Source organism: Tympanuchus pallidicinctus, unplaced genomic scaffold (assembly GCF_026119805.1).
Source record: "Tympanuchus pallidicinctus isolate F22 unplaced genomic scaffold, pur_lepc_1.0 scaffold1, whole genome shotgun sequence".
Lineage (NCBI taxonomy): Eukaryota > Metazoa > Chordata > Aves > Galliformes > Phasianidae > Tympanuchus > Tympanuchus pallidicinctus.
In genome coordinates this window covers 28,529,919-28,553,002 of record NW_026294618.1, presented here as the reverse complement: position 1 = coordinate 28,553,002, position 23,084 = coordinate 28,529,919, and the positions used below count along the sequence as shown (strand labels likewise).

The window sequence follows — 23,084 nt, the reverse complement described above, 5'->3', positions numbered from 1 at the left end:
GGGCATAAGCTCGATCTTCATTTTGTATTCTCAAGTTCAAAGAAACTTAAACATAATATTATTGACGCCATCCTTGAAGGCATTCAAAACCCAACAGTACATGGCCCTGGCAACCTCATTCTGCTTTTCTGTGAGAAAGAATTTGGACTAGAAGAACTCCAGAGTGCCATTCCAAGACCAACCATTTTGTGATTCTGCGTGAAGCATTGAGAAATTTAAATATTGTCACGCTGTGGTTCTGCAACTACATTAACCATTTCTATGCTTGCAGTACTTCACTACTCGAATGGCTGCGTCTCTTCAGCCCCACAGCATACATAAGTTTCTGCCTTAAACCAAACAGTGCATAAAATCTGAAAATTACTGAGCTGGAAAAGTACTGTAATTGTGCCAGGGTCAATGCAAAGCCCATTGAAGTGAATAAGCCAACTTATTTTCCATATGACAGTCTAAAAAAAACAGACATATGACAGTCTATAAAGATAGTTACTTTTCTCAGCTATCCAAGAGTTTAAGATTACCACCACCAAATGCTCGTGGAATGACTGAGTACTTGAAGGCTTTCAGCATGAGTTAGTGAAAACCAATTTGTCTTACATTTATCTCATACAAATGGATCTCTAGAGATTTCAAAGGTTATGTTTCTTTACTCTGTGTTGAAGGTCTTAACAGCTGAAAGTGCTCCCTCTAGATTCAAGAGTCTCTATTTAAAACCTACATTAGAGGTGCCCAATCTGTGAAATGCATGTCACTATTGAGTTATTCAGGAGAATATATTGGTCTTGACAGGCACTGTGACCTACTGTGGGATGACTAGAAGATCTATTCTGAGCAACTTAGTCTGCAGGGACGCTTCAAGGTAAAGAACAATGGACACAGATGAGCAGAATTTACAGAGACTGCTTGGTTCCACAGGAGGAGACAGTGGGGCTGAGAGTAACAGCTGCACAGACACAATGTGGAAATCAAGGAGCTGTGAGGAACAAGAGGATCATTACTGGCTGTGAAAATAGGGATGAAAAGCAATAGGGGACGGCTGGCAATCAAGAGTATTCCCAGTGGGAATATCTCATGAGCTAGATAGAAAGCAGAGTGACAATTACATTAGGATAAAGATTTTTACAGATGACAGTAACTACACGCCTAGGGAACATAATGCAGCTTGTGCAGTGCACACAGATCTGTCAGTTCAAACAAATACCGAAAATCATTCTGTTTGAGAGGAGAAACAGCAAATTTTTGACATACTGCAGGAGAATCCCACTGTAGTGATCTCTGCTGTGCCACTTGACAGAGCTTTCTGCAGCCACTTTGACTGCCTATCTACATGCTGCCTGGCAAATAATCAAGGTGGATGACTCCCAGCTTTATTTACCCATAATTTCCCCTCTGCTCCCCACCAAATCCTATGCTAGGGAACTCCAGCTGACGACTTTTGCTTAGAGTTCCCACATCTCCAGTTCCACAAGAAGCCTAAAGTCAGAGTCTTACAATCAGGACATGAAACCAGGCCTCTAATGTGCATGCAATTCAGTGACATAGATGGTGGCAACATGGTAAGCTTTCTCCTGCAGCAGCCAGTGGCCTTACCACCCTTCTTCTAAGAAGAAAGCAAAGAAAGATGTGAAATTCTTCCTAACTAATCTGTTAGAGATATTTATGATATCACACACAGATACAAAACTAAACACAACCCAGACAAACTTGGAAATGAAAGCTTAAACACAGTTATAAGCAAACTATCAGCTTGATCCTTCATGCTTTAATATTTTTAAGCAAGTGCACTTTTAGTGAAAGAGTAAAATTCAGATTAAATAGTCACACTATATTTTCACATTATTCATATTCAGTTTTGAAATTTAAAAAAATCATCATGGTAGAAATGTATCTACATAGAACTTGGGGGATGTTAAGTATAACACAGGACCTACCTATAGGCAAGTATTTTGCAAGTATTTTGCAACAGTTAGTACTGCCCAGTAAGGACTTCAGCACAGCACAAAGTCGGCTTATGTCCTACACAATAAATATATTCATGATTCACAATCTATTCCAGACTCACATTTAACTTTGTAGCTTTTTTCATAGAATTAAAAATACTTCAGCTTTATATTTATATCATGTAGGTAAGCACACCAAATACTTGTAGTACAGAAAGCGTATCTTTCCTGCTTTGTTATAATCACTAAAGCTTCTCATAAACAAACAGACTTTTTTGTGCAACATTCTGCCTTACAAAGATCAGCAATCTGGCCTCCACTTCTGAAATAGTTACCAGACCATCCGGAGAAACCACAACATACAATATGAGTTGGCTCAACATGTTATTTTATGGCCCTACCAAAAAAATGACAAAGTTTCTGGTTTGGGGTTTTTACATTTCATCTTTGTTGATCCTACCTTCTGGGATGTCCATGGTCCTTTCTTTTAATTCTCCCACCTCTTGCTCCAGGTGCAGAGTCTGAGGCTAAGTTGGTAAAGTCTGTGCTATCTGTGCTATCAAGCTCGAGCACAAAGGAATCTCAGTAAATCTGGGATGGAAGATTTGAGGAAGGGGAAGAGAGAATATCAGTGTTCTACAACAAATTTGAGTTGATATCTAAGATTTATTTTTTTTTTAATTGGGAAAAGCAATACTTTTTGGCAAGGAAAACTGGATTTTCAGGGTAGTAAAGACTACAGAGTGACCAAGAAAGGGATAAACAACTGTGAGTTTGAATATGGATTAAGAAGACAAGGTTAAGGAAAATAGGGCAGGAAAAGGCAATAGGAGATTCGTGCCAGCATAAGAATATCAAACATTTTTAAACCAAACTAAACAGTGCACTGTTACAGCCAATTCACAGACCATCACTGGTATCAATTTCAAAAGGTTATCATCCTGAATTTGCAGTACTACTGGAAGATTACACAGGGAAAAAGGAGAGTTTCAGTAAGGTAAGATGACGTAAAACAGTGCAGAGCATTACAGTAATGATATTTCATTATTTGATGTAGATAATGTTACAAAAACAGGTTCAAAAACTGAGATCAGAACTTTGTTAGATGATCATAGAATCATTCTGATCTACTGCACTTACCTGTATATTCAGATATCTAATGAGGCTTTGTATTTCCTAAACAAATAAAAGACATATAGTGTAGTGATGATTTAAGGCTATGGGGGGAGAAGCAACAGTTAATTACATCCTGCCCCTTTAGCATCAGAAATAGAGGGATGCATACTGCATGATGATACAAAATAGAGGGACCATGAGTCCTTAGTCCACATTTTCACATCAGTTAAAAATTTGTGCTCATACATATACAGTTCAAACATAATTTTATGTTCAACAAAATTAAACAGTCTTTTCAGCTGGGTAATTAATTTGTGTATCCCAGGTTTCTGTGCAGAAATGTAATGCCTGGTTAGGTCCCCATTAAGTGTTAGTTCCCGATGCATCTGTACTTTACTTATATAAGGGAAAGGGAATCATTTTGGCAGCCAAAAAGAGAATTTCTTTAGTTCATGCTTTACAGATGGTAGCCTTCCCATAGCAACAGCTTCCAGAGCCGGTGGTGCCCATCTACAATTGCCTAAGGTTAGGTTACCTTTCCTGCTTACAGATGTTAGCTGTATTTCATGTGTTTAGAACTCAGCTGTACTCAATGTAGGTGAACACTAAACACAACCACAAGGTGCAAGGTTTATAGAAAGCAGGAATATTTCTGATCACATTATAAATCTGAAAATAACTTTCATATATACACCAGCCTTTTGCTGGATTCAAAAGGCTTGACCATTTATTGAACTGAGAAGATCGCTTTGACCAATCTATCTTATAATGTCCCTGTGAATAGTACCATCCCTTTCAGTTCTGACTCAACCCAGTCATGGTCTCAGGAATCCACCTTGGAACTTTTATTTATTCACATTATGTAACATAGCCACCAGAGCCATCCCAGCCAAATAAATCAACTTTAGCTGTTTAAATCCAAAACAGATGTAAAAGACAAATCAATTTAATCTTCATCCAGTTACAGTTTTTATGTAGTTTGTTCTACAATATTTTATTCCAGTAAATTTGTTGTTTCTAAAATGTGTCTTTAATCATTCACTTGTATTTCTTTATTATTATTATTTAATTAACTCTATAGTGAATTTCTTAATCAGGTCAGTAGAGTATATATTAATAAAGTCAACACTGTTCTAATCTGGTTTCTCCGTAACTTTTACAAGATTATATTAAAATCAGTTTACTCCAGCTTTAATATAACTGGTTTACTGGTGGCTATGCTATTCTGGTCCTATAGTATTTAAAGCTTTCACTTCACTATTTCAGCCAGTCAAAAGAGTACAGTGTAAGAAAGGAAAACTTGTGGAATGAGTTGGCATAGGATGAAAATCCAAAAAGGCAGGAGCACGTAAGTGGAAAGAACCAAAGCTGGGTGAAGAGAAAAATTACAGAAATAACAAAAAGAAGAAAAAAATTCAGAGAGAGGCGATAGGGAGAAAATAGGACAAATACAATGAATTAACCACAGTACTGGAGAAGCAACAAAATGGGGTTGTCTTGTCACATACCAAGGGTTATTTCATTTGGAACAGAGATAATGCATGAGCATGTAAAACTCATTTCAGGGGAAACTCCTTCCTTTCCTCAGACCTATACTGGGATTTTGTTTGATCTTCAAGAGTTTAACACTCCAGTTTTTCTCAGATATATTTATTTTGGCTCTAAAGGTCAGAAAGAGAAAGATATTTTGGGACTCTGGGTTCTTTCTCTCTTAATAAAAATGCTGTTAGGCAAACTTTATTATTTATTCAGATAAAATCAGACTAAGACACTAACAAAATTATACACACACATACACTATGACAAACCATGTAACAAATGAGCTTCCTAGGACTCAGCTCACAGCTGAAAGCAGTGGCAGATTGAGTATGATAAACTAAGGCTCTAAACAGAAACAAAGCACATCCACTAGCTTTAGAAATAACCACATGGTATTACTATCCTCTATTTGCAAAATCTTCAAGGTTGGTTGCAGCTGTTTTTTTTTTTCCTCTTTCTTTTCCCTCCTGCCCTGCCTCTTTTAGGGAAATAAAAACTCTTCTGTTGTCAAACACTAAAAGGACTTCTTTTCATCCCTAAAAACATAGGTAGTAAGAGCATTACCAGACTTGTAAGCTTTTACTGCTAGCAGAAAGTAACACTGCTGAAAGATTTAAGGTCCTCACTGAATGTCAACCTGCAAGCTCAAGCTAAGAGTTTTTCTTTATGATTATAATGGCTGTTTTTCAAAGCAAATCAAAACAGAAATTACTTTTTATTTCCGTTTCTATTTCTGCATGTATTTACTTATCCTCCAGAAAAAATACTACCTTATTTGGAATTTAATCAGTTTGGTTGGAAAAGCTGCTGAGGCTATGCCACGCCACCTGAATCTGGAAGCAGAAGAAAGTTAAGAATATCATTCTCTTTACTTGTTTGAAGCACAGGTATTGTAAATTCATTGCACTTTTTAATGCAATACTGTGTAATAATTAAACTAGAAAAGATAATTACTAGGCAGCTAAGGTTAGCCATCCAGAGTACCCTCAGACAAAGGAGGAAAAAAAGATTACAGTACATACCTTTCAGTTATTCAAGAAGATAAACTGGTAAGAAACAGTAACTATATATATGCTGAACAATTTATATACAACAGAATAAAACCAAGAACAGAGGAAAGATGATCTATCAACTCATAAACATCACAGTATCTACATTTATAATACAGACAAAGCAAAAAAAAAAATAAAATAAAATACTAAGTGACCTTTAAATAGCTTTGAACTAAGATACTAAGATGCAAATTGCTGTCCAACATAGTGAACACTGTACCAAGCGAAAGGGTAGACAGTACAGGGGATACGAGAGATATTGAGAAAACAGTCAGAACATTCAGATTACAAGCAATGTAAGCTGTACATCAGGAAGTTATTCTTGCCAAAATTTAGCATTCCCCAAACAATTGCTTTTGGAAGCAGTTGTTAAAGTACATGCGTCTCCAAATCTGAGACGTATAATAGTGATTGACGTACAATAGAGATGTTGACAAACTCTGTGTATAAAAGATTAAAGGATCATCTCCCTTGAGAAAAGGGGAAATTAAAAAAAAACCTTTCAAAGTACAGTTCCAAAAATATACATGCTTTATAGTAAATATAATCACAGAATCATAGAATGGCCAGGGTTGGAAGGGACCTCAAGGATCATGCTGCCCCCCCACCACATGCAGGGGCAAATACAAGCTGTTACTTCATGTACTAAATCAAAGTATTAAATCCAGCAAATTAACTGAAAACAGCAGCACTTATAGATATTTATGGTCAAAGAAAAAAAAACTAATTAAGCAGTATGTGGTTAGTTCATATCCTGACACTCAGTGACAGAAAGAAATGACTAAGAAAGAGAGCAGATAGAGCAGTGTAATGGGATTCAGCTGCCTATACACTGGCATGTAGTTCTATCTACAATGCCTTAATGTTTCCAAAACATGGGTATGGAGCCATCAGATATGACACCAGAGTTATCCAAGATTCACTTATACCCTGGGGAGCTGCTGGAGTGAAGCTCAGCAGTATCCAAATTAGAGCAAATGCCAATTCTGAAAAGCAAAGACCCCAGCTGATATAGTTCAGACAGCTAGAGAAAGATTCAGAGCAAATTCAGTTCCAGTCAAAGCACTCAATGTCTTTGAGGTACGATGACTGGATGACTGCAGTTAGTATAATGAAAGTGTAAACACAGCTTACATACAATGCAGAGGTTTCTATTTGGGACTGATTCCTGCTCAATCTGACAACAGATGTACTGTCCTGGTCTCTTGTGGACCCTCAGCAGCCTCCTCTTTAGCATTCTGCAGAAGTGACCATGAATAAAGCTCCTCTAAGGTGAGCAACAGGCTCTACTAAATACTAGCTGACTGATCAGAAAACCGTGTACTTAGGTCTATAGAGCAAAGAGGCAAAACCCACAACACAGGATGAACAGATATGCAAGGATGAAGTTTTATGTATGCAGAAAGTGACCAACAACAACAACAAAAGGAAAAAAAAAAAGCAGAAAGATTAACTCTTGGTCATCTTAATTCCCTACTACTCCGTTTCATTGTTCTTACACGCTCAAGAATTTGTGTTCTCTTTTACCTTCTCACAGGACTGCCTATGTAATAGGTAAAGGAAAGCCTACAGTTATAAAAGCCAATCCAAAGCATGCTAAGCAGTAAAGCTGCTGGGCTATGAAAGGTGTTTTCCTGCAGAAAACAGAATACAGAAGAGCAAAATGAGCCTTGTTGTGTATTTACATGCATATGTAAACAATAAAGCATTTGTGTTGTGATCTCTTATCACACGTCGCAGTGATACAAACTGTACCACCACTAGTAATATCCCAAGAATATATAAAAAAATTCTTCAGTCATGACAACACAATTATCAAACAGTGTCAAACAGTGGATGTGAGACAGTGAGGCAGTGGGTGGTGCGTCTCAGCAGCAGTGACAGCAATGTAAAAGACAAGATGCATTCTGGATGGCCATGCACAGATGTTACACCATGAAACGAAGGGCATTTCAATCAGCTCATCTCTGCAAACTGCCTAACAGAGGTATTGAAAAATAGCATTCTGTAGCTGAGAATTTGCTCTATCAAATTGCATTACTGTGATCTTTGCATCTGTTGTAGTTTTTATTTCTACGGAAATAAATAGGAGGTACTACTTGCAGAGCGACCCACATGTATGTTGTGATAAATTGTTGATAAAGTAACATTTAACTCCAAAGTTGTCTGTGAACATGTTGGAAATAAATTGATGTGTTTTATCCTGCATACAGAAGTTGCACAGAAAGTGATTAAACCTCAGACTAAGTAACTTGCAGCTCTTTAGAAATCTCTACCTAGATTTAAAAATTATTTGGTGTTATTTCCTCCTTAAATCAATGCAGATAACACTTTGTTCAGATTTTCACTTAATCTCTTACTGGTCATTAAACAACCAGCAACAAATATTTTATAATGTTTTATATAGCAGCTTTGGGAAGAAGTTTATTTATCTTCAAGGGAAAAACGAAATGTAAATGCATCCAAGAACTCTGCATAATGTTGCAGAAAATTTCTCTGTAATTATTATTACTATCCTAAAATTCATATACTATATTTATAAGCCTAAGGTATATGCATGACAAACTATCCCTCACTAATTGCAGTATTGAAGATACACAGATGGAAGTAGCCATCTGTTAAGTAAAATCTTAAATGAATATAAATGAAATAAAATGCTCCAGAATCCAAAAGGTATAAAAGATATAAAATCACAGATAGGAAGTATCTTTATCTAGGACACAGCACTGCTAAAATTACACTGAATTTTAATCCTGGATGAGGATTAACGTTATTTATAATAAAAAAAATAAAAAAGAGAGAGAGAAAGAGAGAGCAGGAGAGCAGAGATTACATCTAGTCCTCATAATTACTTTGTTCTCTGGAAAATTTTTCTGCTATTTGTCAATTTCTCATAATGTTTAACAGGTCATAATCTAATCAAATGTCTCTTTGCAGCAAGATCTCTTTTTAATAAAAATATCTCTATGTTTCTGGGATGACAAAATAACACCAGAATTAATTTTACTAATTTTGCTTATATTCAGTTATCAAAAACTTCTATAAAATCACTTCTGCACAATCATTCTTTGCCTGTCTCCATTGCTTGACTGCATCTCCTCACTTTCCAACCATGCTGAGGCCTGCAGCCAATTCCATCCCATGCTCCTGGACAGCCCCAACTGAATGCATTCAGTCACCATGTAGATTTACACCGCCCAATTTTTTCTCCATCCCAGCAGAAGCTGTGTGATAGAACACCAAAACAATATCCCTTGATTTGCCAATTGGTGGCACTGCATCTACGGCCCACATGCATAAAAGTGTGAATCTGGGGAACATTTCTGTGAAGCGTTCAATAAGATGCTCAATATTGTGAATGTGAAAGGATTCTGACTGCCAGAAGTCCATCTCTTGATCAACAGCCTTCCTCAGACACGAGGAACAGATGAGAAGTATAGTAACAAGCTGACAAAGCACAAGCACGGCCATCACCAGTGCTTCTCAGTGATAAAAAAGGCACTTTGATGTCTATTTTCAAAGCATTGGACAACATGAAGTGATTTCCAGTGACTAGAATCACTGGACAAATGCACAGTCAGAAAGAGAGCATGGGCTCACCCCATCCTTGCTCAGCAAGAACATGCTGGCTTTCACACCGTACTCTAACTTCAGAGCTATAAATCTACCTGACAAAATGGACTTATCAAATACATACAAGGTCAATTTCAGAGAAGCTAGATGTGGAGCAATTAAAGTTACTTATGCCATTCACAGTTTGCGGTCTCTGGATTAGCCATCTCTTTTATCCCAGCTCCTGGTTTTATCCTCAGAGATGATGTCTCCACACACTGAGATTCAGTATGGAAAAAAGATTACCTACAGCACAATTGAGACAGCTAAATTTATTTTAATGTATTTAAATGTATTTTATTACTTTAAATTTTAGAGCAAATGTTATGAATATACTTTCTCCACATCTTTTTGCTTGTTTTTCTGTTTGTTACCGTGCATTACCTCCTTAGCTCTTTATTCCACAACAGAGAGGATAATGCTATATTTATTAGATATAGTGCGTAGTGTTTTAGAAATCTCAGATGCCAACCACTCCTGCATGGCTGACAACCAACACAATATTCTATTACAAAAATTAAAATAACAGAAACACAGTAAATATTTTCCACAATACCTACAAGGCATATTGTTTGCTTGAAGTGCAATATAGCAAACTAAATTCAGAAATAATAATGAACGCAAGTCTCATATGGCTATGAAAAACGCACAGCAATTTTGGACTATGAGATACGAGAAAGCTAAGAGTCTTATTAACAAGATTAGATTTGTCTTGTTATCAAAAGGTAATAATAAATGTATTTCATAAATTTCATTCATGCATGAAATAAAGGACATGGAAAAGTAGTACACTGGGAAAAATTCAGACAATTAAATGTCCACAATGTGCTGAAGGGAGGCAATAACATTTCCAAACAAGTCTGGTGACCACTCAGTTGAAATTACAGTTTGCTATGCACTGTTTTTCATGAAGGATGACATTTGTTTTCTATTGACATAGAACCATACTGAATTGAGCAAACAACTGGAGGAGCAGAAGAGAAACAGGTTCCTGAGGTGGCAGTGCTTTGAAAGTGATCTCATGTAATTCTTATAAAGCAGAAGTCAGTACACTCAACAACTAAGCTACAATGGTGACCACCTCCAACAGTAAAGATCTACAGAGATTACCTTGGTTGAAAAAGAACTGATGGGCTGGCCATATTCCCAAATAACTAACCTTATTTTTCTAATGTTCAAAATCATCTACACAGATATCCTGTCAGCAATATCCAGCCTTATTCCCAAATACAGCAGTATGAGACATAACTCTGAATTATTGACTGTGTAAGCTTTAAATATTTATTTTCAAAGTAAATCTCAGAACTTACTGAGTCTTAATAATGAGTCAGCAATAAAAAATTGTTTTTAAAATGTTCCCATTACAGGAAATCACCCACTAGAAGAGAAATGCACTATTTAAAATTAGAATTGCAATTCTATGTGTCACTATTATTATAGGTATCTGCAAATCTTTTTGATGGCACAATCACAAGCAAAAAAAAAAGCAATGAAATGCTGTTAATATATTTTCTATCTGCCATAATTCATAAGTAGATGCAATAAAAATTAAAAAGAAAATTGATTTAATGCATATGAACACATCACTTTCGCATCATCTGTCTGATTCTTTTGTCCTAATTTTATGAAATTATATGTATATGTAAAAATGTTGATAGGTGATGATCAGAATTGTATCTGTTTCATACCAGGCAATTCCCATTTAGATTAGACCACACATACCTACACTGTCACATCAAATCTGGAAGTTCATATTTGATTGTTTTCAAAACTGCAGTGCACTGAATAGATATGGATCAGAATTTATTATAAAGTTACAGTTCTTAGTATAGTGTTGATTGTTTTAATGTATATGAACACATCAAACAGAAACAGACTCTTCGCATGACTTCATTCTGTGTTTCACTGCTAATATTTTCTACTTTCTTCATCCTCTTACCTAAAGAACACCACATGCAGGAAATCCCATCTTGGATGGCAGTTATTGAATATGTGTCCCCTTCTTTTCAGTATTTATCTGCAGTTGAAACTAATTAACTAAGATATTTCCCTTTACACAACACCCTTAAGCCATTTTATTTACAGAAACTTAGGGAAATGATTCACTATATTTTCTGTCAGATAAGTGAATAAAACTCTATGTTCCTGCATTTTTGAAATACAATTATTTCTCAAATCCCTAATATCATATTTCCCTAAAACTTTTGAAATTTCTTGGATCAAGTGATGCAAGACCACAGTGAATAATTACTATTATGCAGTAACATAATAAAAAGGACAACTCCTCTTGCAATAAAAGGAAATCAAGAAAAACCAAAGTCTTATTTTAGTCACAGGTCAAAGAATTTCAAATTCCTATGGAAAAGCATTCGAAAACAGAGGTTCATACTACCATATTTTTAAATTTTAATAAACCTTAAGAATATATTTTTTAAAAATAAGGGTTCTTTTAAACCTCTACTTATATTAAATAATATACAGCTAGGAAAATAGCATCAGCCTGAGAAAAGAATAAAAAAGCAACAAAAACATTCCCATGTTATTTGACTGAAGACACAAAGCAAAATGCAGGCATTGAATTTCTTTTTTTTCCATAAAAATAAGTTGAAATATAAATAATGATTATTTAATTGATTTAATTACCTTGAATGATACACAGCTTTTAAAAGTCATTAAGATGCTTCTTGAGAGCTGTAATCCCTGTATTAGTGTATATACACCAGGGTTATGCACATATATTCATATATGACATATGCAACATAGAGAAGTCTACACAATATATGCTTATGCATACATAAGAAGAGGTGATATAAATTTTTTTAAAAAGCTTTATTGAATTTTGGGATCTTATCAATATTTAATTTCTTTAACAGAAACTTTTGCAGTGGGAATGACTACAATCAAAAGTATTGCTGACTTTTTCTTAACTAAAAAAAAAAAAAAAAAAAAAAAAAAAAAAAAGCAAAATATAATTCCCCATATTCTTTATCTTGAATCAGATAACCTGAAACAAAGGTACTTAAAATACAAGGAAAAAAAAAAAAAAAAAGGATAACCAGTTTGGTATTAACGCTGCAGGGAACTGAAAGTGTGGATTTTGCTATTTTTTTAATTTAGCCTCCATTGTACTACATGGGGTTTCCAGCCTCACTGAAGTGGTGTCTCCACAGATCACCCTAGGATCTAGCTTGCATGCTAACAGCAAAAACAGCAATAAAAGACTCAGCAACCCTTAGTCATAGGTTAAGAAACAAGGTTACATCAGCGATATTTTTTCTTGGCCATCAGCAGTAGAAAAGTAAGCTGCTTGGGTTTGGCTAACAGGGAAGCAGAGCCTGGGTACAGCAACAAGTACAAGACAGAAGTTATTGATTCAATACTGCATTAAAGCTATAAGAAAGAACAGCAGTCCAGTGACTCTTGTGCAGTCAAAGCATTTATAAAGAACTCTTGAGAGCAGAGCCTGCTTTTTTTTTTTTTTTTTTTCCTCCCAAGCACAAGAAGTAAGCAATCATTTTTGCTAGGTAGACACTGAAAAATGGGCAAACTGTCAGTTGAACATGGTTGCTTCAGCAAACTTGGTGAAGAACAAGCTAACTTTAAGGATTTATATGAAAATTAATGATAATGATGTTTTGTTTGACAGTGAACTAAGTTTTGCCAAAAAGGAGAGGAAAAGAAAGAGCTCTGCATTTTACTTGAGCTAGAATGCCTCAGCTTAGTGAACGGCTCTCCTTTCCCCCTCCCTCCTCATCTGCTGAAAGCAGTAGTGATTACTGAAAAGCAATGATTCTTCCCTGACACATCTCAAATTTCCACACAATCTCAAATTTTTTTTGGAGACAGATTACGCTAGGTGATACAGAGACAGAATTTATCCACTACCACTTTCCAATTTGCCATAAAATTTTTACCTCCTGAGGCAACTTTTCTAGCTCTACATCTGTATTATTCAGAACTTACATACATTATCCTTTTAAAGGACATAATTTGGTATAACAGTTCCATGAAAGGAAATGTAAAACATTCCTGACAATCCAGTCATTTTGCTCTGACAGTTTTAACAACTTTCTGTAAAAACCATCAATACACAGCTGAACTTCATGGCACTCGCATTCAAGCTGTTAAGACTTAAATTACCAGCCATTATGTAAGCAGTTTTTAAACATACTTCAACAGAACTGAATGATAAACAGTCTTTAAAAACACCTGACACACAATTATGGAAGTGTTTCCAAGTTGTCTGTCTTTCAGTGTAATTCACTGGCATTATACTAAAGTGAACATAATTTCAGTGTAACCTAGATCTGAAACATAAAGTTCTGATATTTCACAGTACTGACAATCACCATCACTTTCTGCCATCACATACACTTAAGTCCAGTTAAATTAGTTCTCATCTACCCATAATGTATTTTACATCCTGATCTCCTCCCAGTCATTCTTGTATATAAACAGGAGAATAAGTAAGCAAAGTGTTTTGCTCTACATTTCTGAAAAACAAAGGAAAGCAGTAATAAATCTATTTTTCATCATTTGTTCCGAATTCTTTTCACTATAAATCAGAACAAAAATCACAGTCTGAATGAAGTCTATACAATGGCAGGTTGCTCGGGATAAGCACATAGCTTAAGCTGAAGCATTGGTCTACCACTTAATTCTATTTATGTTCTAAAAACATCAGTTAGTTCAAAACACCCACAACAAAATACTACAATTTTAGTTTAAAGAAACTGTATTCACTTATTCATGGCTACTTTTGCATCCTACAATACATCTCCTTATCCATAAAGAAAAAGAAACAGAGTTTCTTTCCTTTTCAGAGACTCTGAGAGAGTCTCAGAGTTTCTTTCATCTGTCTGCAAAGGAAACACACCTTTCTACAAGCAAGTATCAGGTAAAAGCTTTTAGGGGAGCAGTGCAAAGAAGGTCACGTTATCAGGTGGCTTTTGCAATGCGGTGCTCTGCTACGATTGCAGTAAAGAAAGGAACAAGAAGCAGCATCCAGGATGTTGAGGGGGTGGAGCAAAATAGGCAAAGAAATGCTGGCCAGGTATTCTATTGCTTCTCCACTGTCCTAGGACTACTTATATTGGTAGATCACATCAGAGAGAACAGTAAATAAAAAGGAAATAATAGCATTAACAAACCCACCACTATTTTGGCAATTAAATTGCCAAATGGCAAATATAGCAGAAACACAAGTATCCAGAGCTAAACCATTGATCCAATAAGGAACTAACAAAACCTAGAATGTGATCCATCAAATTAGAAAAAGTCAGTCCAGCCTGATTTTCCCTGAGCACCTACATACATCACTTCCTTCAAAAAGGCTTACTCATAAAATCCTCTTACTAATAGTCTGCTTTCTTAAAAAGCATACACAAATTTTCAGTGCACATGTGGTGAAATAGGCTGCCATAGCACAACATCATTTTTCAATAATAGAGGAAAACACTTGTATTTCTCCAGCATGCCACATAATCAACACTCAGCCACCACTGATATTATTATTAGCGTCATTAACACCACAAATATTCTCACCACACAGCTGTACCTAAGCCAGGTTTAAACTAGATAGCAGTCCCCCTATCTGACAACATGTCCATTTAATACCATCTGCCTGAAATCACATGAAGAGATAAGCAGGCACAGGTCAGTAGTATGAAGAGCTAGCCATACTCAAAGGACAGGGAAGAGCTAATGATACATACTTAATAATGCGTTTCAACATACTATAATAAGAATCACTGAAAGGTACGTGCCTCATTAGCTACTAGGTTGTACCAATTATTGCCAAATAATTTTGTAAATGCACGAGAGTCACCGAATTCCCTTAAGCCTAGGTTATTGACCAACTCCCGTTACAAAAGATTAATGTTTTGGGATGTACTTTACTGTTTTAAAGAGGGAAAATATATATTAAGTTTCGCAATATATTTGTGAAACAGCCTTTGGTATACATTTGGCATTTTCTTGAAAAGGTAAAGAATGGCTTGAAAGGGAAGCCAACTTTGTAGTTTCCCATGAAGCATTTTGTCACCTCTAAACAACTTTAAAACAATCTTAGCAAAAGATGACAGCTGCATGGGAGCTCTTACTTATCTTACAGTCAGAAGCAATCAAATCACAAATTCTTTCTCAAACTTACCAAATTCAACCTTTACAATTTTATTGTAAAGGTTTTCCTTCCAATAAATTACTTTCTGAAATCTTTAGTGATGGTGTAAATCTCTTTCACTTACAGACAACTTACATCTACTTGCTCTTATGTATTCACTGTTCTTTAGATTAATTGTTGTTCTTATTTTTAAAACATTGTATTTCTAAGTATTAACTACAGTTTCTCTACTTTTTGTCCCTCTGATCTCTCTGTAGTCCTCTTCCATACGATGAATTCTACAATTCTTTTATCATCCTTTGTGCCTGCCACATCTTGAATTTATCAGACAGGTAACACATAGTACACAACATCAGGTGAGATCTCATTAAAACTACCAATGTGGTTTAAAACTTCAGCACTAAGGGAAATACCTGGAATCTAGGACCATGCTTGATTTTTCCCAATTTCACTGTCCTTTCCAAGTGATGAACTCCAAACTTGTAGGAACATCTAAACATCTAAACATATTGAAAAAGTCTTTACCATCATTAGATTTATTAGATTAAAAAGGAGGTTGTCTCTGCATGTATGCTGGTCAGGTATGTCAAGCCAATGAAAAGAAATTAAGAAAAAAGATATTTTTCTGGTGTGGCCCTGTATAAATTAAACAAATTGCCTTGCTTATAAGAGACATTATTTCAGGTATGTAATCATGTTTTTAAATTAATTCATATCACATGGTCTGTTAGCTTTCAGAGACAGACATGGCTTAAGCAATTGTACTTTGAAAAAAAAGGTGTCTCTGTTCCTCACACAATCAGGACTAATTATTAGATATTCTCCCTCTGACTACCACGACTTTTCAGCTGTTAAAGGGATGTGGTTCATCTTCACCATGAGGACAAAAGGACATAGCCTTCTATGTCACTGTGGCATTTTCTCAGCATGGGGAATCTTGAAGTTCAACACAGCAAAACCTAAATCAAGGCAAGTGCAACCAAGGATATCTTTAATTGAATTTTGGACAATCTAAAGAAGTCAAGTATGTCTTCAGTACATATTTCTTCAGAGCACTTCAGTGTAGTGAAGTCTGTTTTCTGGAATCTAAATGACATTATCATCAAAGATACAATCTCTAATGCATGTGCACACTACCACAGCTCTAACTATGCAGCAAAGTTTTGTTCAACACTGAGGCGTGAAGGATTTCTCAATCACATAAGCAGGTCAGGTGGAGTTCAGCTGGATTGTTCTCCAAAATCTATGTGGTTACACTTTACTGAAGAGGCACTTTCAGCATTTAAGAACTCTGCTGTTTCTTGTCGCAAGTGCACTATTCTTCCAGTGCACCCCAGTGGATTCCTCAATGATGCACTGCTTCATCAATAACAAGATGGCACTTCTCACACTATCCTAACCTAATCCTTAGGTAAATAGACTGGAAAAGTCCTGTATTATTTCAGCACTTTGTTCAGAGAATCACACATTAAAAAGTACAATTATCAAGTTATATTTCATAGTAACCAAAACAAAAATCGTGCTCCAAGAATACAACTGCTTGTGAAAAATAAAACAAAAACAAAAACAAAAAACAACCAAAAAAAACCCCTACATTGCAGGGCCAACAGAATACATCACTATTTGATCCCAAGGAAACTTTACAGTTTCCCAAAATAGTAGCTGCACAGTCTCAAAAGATTCACTCCATGTTGCTCACTATATCTATGTACAAATTCTAAAGGATAAGTTATCCTTTGCCTAGGCAAACTACTTTATAAAAATCAGAAAGATGACTTTCCTGAATTTTTGCTGCAGCCAGAAGTGAAACACAACAAACTACATAAATCAGTGTAAAGTTACATTTCAATTACTTTAGATTTCCTGAAGCTGATGGAAGGACTTTGCAAGCAAAAAGTCACATTATTAGCAAAAGTCGTTTTTATGAAATTTAAAGTTAATATATTTTATTACCTCCTCTATTTTTCAGGCTATTAAGAATCCTCAATTTCTAATTAATTTCTTACATCATCCCAATATAAATCAACACCCTTGGGTTTTTTGCTGAGCTAACTTTGAAGGGTTTGTTCACCTAAGGGATAGGAGAGGCCTGGTTGTTAGGTTTTCTGTGCTTCCTCCCTCCCCTTCTGATCATTTTTTACATAATATGTTTCCCAGTTAACTAACAACATTATAATAATAAATGATAAAAAGCATGGATTCTAACCACTTTGTCCTCCTTTGGGAAAGCATCCAAGGAAGCAGAAAAAAAAAAAAGAAAGAAAGAAGAGAAAAAGAATAAAATAGGCAAGTATTAACAAGCAGATTTCAAATAAATGCAATTCTAGTAACTCTTTACAAAGAGCTAAGAATGTAAAACAAGCAAAAAAAAAAAAAGCTTTAAATAAAAATGTCACAACTACTGCATGTGTAGAAAATGTTTTCCCACCCTAACCCACAGAACCATGAACAAATGAAAAATAAGTTACAAACAAATGGAAACTTTCCATTTCCATTTCTGTGACTCAGAACAGTAGGTGAAAAACAAATAATGTATATTCAGTTTCTTTCTGAGTAAATACAAGCTGCATTATATGCACTTCCATTAATAGTACAGCCAAACACATCCAAGTGAACTGTATTTTCACAGACTTGCTCTAGTGATACCACCTGCAGGTGACACAACATAATGCATCCATTTACCTTAAAAAACGAACGTATGAAAACTTCTGCCCAAGACACCTACATCATTTTTTCAGAAAAAGAATTCCATGCATTGTACTCACAGGTATACGAGGGCTATGGAGAATTTCCAAAATAATGAGAAATGGGTATTTTTCTAAGGGTTTTTGTTTGTTTGTTTTATATCAAATTTCAGAAACCCTTTTCTGTTGAGTTTTAGAACAAAGAAGATGAAAAGGCCACAAACTAATTCTACTGTGAACGTGTTTATCTGAAATAGAACTGATGGCCACTTTTAACTGAATTTTCATTGATGGGAAGGAGTAAAATTTCACATACAAAATATCAGCATCTTAAGGCCGTATTTGAAAATCATCATCTCATAATAGTCAACAAAATCATGTTGTGCAGTAAAAAGAGTATTTGTGAAATGTTCTGAAACACACTGGATGATCAGCCAAAAGCAGTCTCTGGGCAGTGCACTTCCAAATACAGATCCTTCCAGTAACTGACCAGTTCTTCATAAGAACTGCCCTAACAGGGCATGTGGGCAAACACTTGCATTTCGTGGGGAGGCAAAGATTTATCTCACCTGTCTGAAAGTAGGGTATCTGATCCAGATCAATCTATAGTTTTACTTTTGAAATAAATTTTAAATAAATTTACAAAACTTTCTTTGTGGTAAGGAAGACTTCTTCCTAACCAAAAAGTGCGCTGTATTTATATAAGAGAAACCTATACGTATACAAAAAGCTCTATAAAGAAGAAATTTGAACTGAAGTGAGTTCAATAAAAAAATCTTAATGCAGAGATTGGCCTCAACAAAAGGTTTTTTTCTTTCATTCTCTCCAAAACAAGTTTCCTTCGAGCCACCATTCAGTAGAAGTATACACTATGTACTCTCATCTGTTCAGTTAACTCTGCGAAACCTGAGTATCTACAAAAACATTAGATACATTATTCTACTCCACATATACCTCATAGTGAAGTGATGAATAAAACACTTAAGCAAAATGAAGCATGAAAAGCCAAACTTAAGGTGAACAACCTGCAGCGTGAAAATGTTAAGGCTTTTTCTTAAGAATACACATCAGAAGACTTACATTGTTTGATCGCAGAGAGACACGACCTCCACATCGAGCACAAAACTTGGTCCGGCAATAAGAGCATAAATGGCCACAACCATCTGCAAACTTTGTTTTATGACAGATTCCACATGTTGGAGCATCATCCTTGTGCTCTCCCTGGTAACGGCGGGCTTCTTCCCCTATCTTTCTTACTTGCTCTTTATAGCTTTCAAATTGTTGATGCAACCTCCTGCATAGATGAGAAAAAAGTTTATATAGCAAGAATAGGAGGAAACACTACTACTGTGACTTTCTTTCTTTCAATTTATAACTAAACCTAATATTCTTGGCATGTTCACAGTAATACCATAGCTCACATCAAATACAGACCACATTTGGTAAAGGAAAAAATTAATACATATATATCAATGTTAGGCTTCCTTTAAGCTGGTGAGCATATCACTTGACCACAAGCTGATTAAAATATACAGAGATGGCACAAAATACACAGCTTTACCTAGAAGCATCTACTCTGTGCAAGATAAAAGCTAAACATAATTGTCTGAGCAAATCTACATTGACTTTTAACCATATATATATATATATATATATACACCAGCAAGTATGATCAAAGTCAAAATAAAGTAAGAGAGAGAGAAACTCAATTGTCATTTGCAGCATTACTTCTGTTTTCAAAATCTAAATTGCTAGCGTACATATCTTAAAGATTCCAACAATCGTATTACAATCACACAGGCACTAGAAGAATCTGAAAACAAATTCCAAAATCAAATCAGAATATTAAAAAAATGTAGTATTCCCTGGCTAGTGTTAATTACAGAGATCTCTGAGGCTTGCTGTCTCTTATTACAGAGATTCCTTTCAACTTAGCCACAGAAGTATCAACGAGCAGACACATTTTTAAGATGAAGCAGGATGTTCAAAGGAGTAGCACTTCTCCTTCAGCTATCCCACATCACAAGGAGAGTGAATCTCAGAAATGAACCATATAGAATTATATAGAATATAGGTTGGAAGGAGACCTTTAAGATCACCCACTTCCAACCCCCTGCTATAGGCAGGGACACCTCCCACTAGACCAGGTTGCTCAAAGCCCCATCCAGGGAGGGGGCATCCACAACCTCTCTAGGCAACCTGTTCCAGTGTCTCACCACTCTTACAGTAAAGCATTTCTTCCTTATATGTAGTCTAAATCTACCATCTTTCAGTTTAAAGCCATTTTCCCTAATCCTACACATCCTTATAAAAAGTTCCTCCCCAGCTTTCCTGTAGACCCCTTCAGGTACTGGAAAGCTGCTGTAAGTTCCCCTGCAGTCTTCTCTTCCCCAGACTGAAGAGTCCCAGCTCTCTCAGCTTGTCCTCATAGGGAGGTGTTCCAGCCCTCTGATCATTTTCATGGCCCTTCTGCAGACCCACTGACAGCTTGCCAAGCAGCTGGACAAACTGTTCTGCTACCCAAAAGACTCAACTTCTAAGTTCGTTAAGGCAAGCACGTTCATTTATTTTCAATACCTAGAGCAAAGACCTCAAGCAGACCAAGTGGGCAAGTTACAATAAGGCACGTACAAAGTTAAGGCTTTTCATCATGCTGTACGGCACCTACAGACTCTTCGCCCACCATCTCAGATTTTGCTTTATATCTACATTTCCAAGGATAACATTAAAGAAGCAAGAACAATTAATAGATTATTAATAGATACAGGGATTCTTGAGTTTAATAAATGGTTTGGGTAGGTGTGTTGTCTACTGAGATCTTGATAATAACTCAGCCACTTGCTCTGAGCTACTTACTCTCTTAGCACAGAGACTGACACCATTTAACCAATGCATTGCTAGCGAGAGATTCTCTTTTACTCCGGGATCTTTTTTTTTAAAATAGGGTATTGTTTTGACTTTTTAAGAAATAAATAATCAGTGTTATTTACAAAAAAAACATTGTTGGGTGAAGTACTTTGGATATATTTATTCTATGACGACACTCATACTTAGAAAATAATAACTATCAGAAATCACAGTAAAATATTCATCCAATTTGGATATGAATATCACTGCTTGCACCGATTTTCACACTTAAGAATAACTATCTTATCTGGATGCATTGTACTGATGCAGCAATAGTTAAAGGGAAAGCTAAGAATCCAACTATTTTATTCTCCCTCATACAAAGATGATGTCTTACACTTAGTGCTTTATGCTAATGAAAATCTTGGCGGAGGTAGCAAAGGGATTTTTTGTCTTATTTTTATTTCTTACTGGCCTCCTTAAAAAACCTTTTCAGTGATGAGTAAGATGAGGAAAGTAGGTCAATAGAATTAGGAAAATTAGGAGAAACTTAATACTTTTGGCCACGTTATTGGATTACACATATGATTTAACGTATTTTACACAGCTGACCACTTAGAATGCATAAAAACAAGCGAAAACATTCAGGAATAACTATCATAACCAAATTAAGGAATACATTTAAATAACGGGGAGGTCTGTAACTAAATTTCCCTCTATATAAAAATATATTATTGAAAAGTGGAACCATGAAAACTAAATTCTGTTCTACTCCACCATAGCAAGATTTAAAGCTCTGATTTTCAATGGGGAAAGGAAAGGCAAGGAAAGGAAAGGCAAGAAAGCAGTGCTCCCATTCCTGCTCTTTTCCAATTACACACTGTACATCTGATTTTTTGTTGATCTTGTACGAAGCTTAAAAAGCACATTAATATAATGTTTTACCCTTCTCTGTGCAGTAAGGGCTAGATGAAATTACTCGCAACTAATTTAGCTGAGAGATTTATTTCTAAATCAGTATTACTTACAAATTTCTTACTTTATGCATCATTGTACGATCAGCCTTTTCACATATAGGGTTTAAAAAACACCTGCTCATCTTCCACAAATACATTCTGTGTTAAACTGGAAAAATTCTAACGTATTCTGTATGACAGGAATGGAACTGAAGACAATGGCAGCAAATTTCAGGAACAAGCACACAAGGTTGTATGAATGCTATTTGCTGATGTTGGAGAAGAAGAGGCCATCAGAGATGTGCTTCACTCTCTAAGCTTTGAGGTCATTAATTCAGGCTATACTCAGAGACATAGTGCTATCAGGCTTCCAGGCCTCCAACTACGCTTACATTTAAACAGAGCTGTGTAAATAGCTGCTTCTCTGCTACTGGGCTTAGTGAATTACTGAGCTGTAGGGGAAGTTAAAGGAATTTTTTTCCATCAAAATCTGTTATTTTTCCAGTAGCAAATGCTAAAATACAGATGGATAATTTTCAAGATCGCTCCATAAGCACATTTTCATCAGATGCAGGAAAAATTTGTCTCTTAAACATTCCTTAATGTAGCCAAACACTTAAGTGTTAGGTTAGAGACTTAATAACAGCACATAAAGTAAATGCAACAAATATCTATTCAGTCCCCTCTGACAAGACAAACAGGCCATGATGTAAGAGGAATATATGCGTGTATTTATACTATTTTTCATCATGCACTCCAAAACCTAGATAATTCTACTACTGACATCAATACCGCAGCCAAAAAGGGGAGTTCTCCCCTCCCAACAGTTTCCAAAGAATGAGGAAGAACAGAAAAAATAATACTGGAAACCATCCCAGTAGTTAACGCTGATGATTGAGAACGTACATAAATTGGCATGAAGAAGTTTCACATAAATTTTCCTTAAAAAACAAAAACCTTTACAACACTAAAGTGCCCATCCAGTTGCATTCTGTAATATATACGATAATACAGCTAAATTCAGTATTCATTTTTATGGTATTTCACATTCATACAGGTGGTATGTATGAGTGTGATCAAAAAGATGGGTGTGTATTTTTTGGGCACACAATACAACTAAAAAATATCTTCTGTTGCTAAGAGCCTAGAGGAGATGCATGGTGAGGCACATCATAGCGTCTTTTCTGGACTTGTAAGCACCACCCTCAATACCTTAC

At 35.7% G+C, this 23,084-nt stretch overlaps 1 protein-coding gene across 41 annotated transcripts in view; it reads right to left on the bottom strand.

The window, feature by feature from the left end:
- RIMS1 (regulating synaptic membrane exocytosis 1) overlaps positions 1–23,084 on the bottom strand; it is a 290,925-nt gene that overhangs the window by 165,971 nt on the left and 101,870 nt on the right. For 40 of the 41 annotated variants that reach the window (XM_052675412.1, XM_052675535.1, XM_052675135.1 and 37 more), the window contains exons 2-3: positions 19,145–19,358; positions 17,587–17,598 (exon numbers count right to left, since the gene is read on the bottom strand). In XM_052675412.1, coding sequence (XP_052531372.1) covers positions 17,587–17,598; positions 19,145–19,358 — 226 coding nt within the window. The remainder of the gene's footprint in view (positions 1–17,586; positions 17,599–19,144; positions 19,359–23,084) is intronic. The other variant, XM_052675145.1, reaches the window with a different exon arrangement.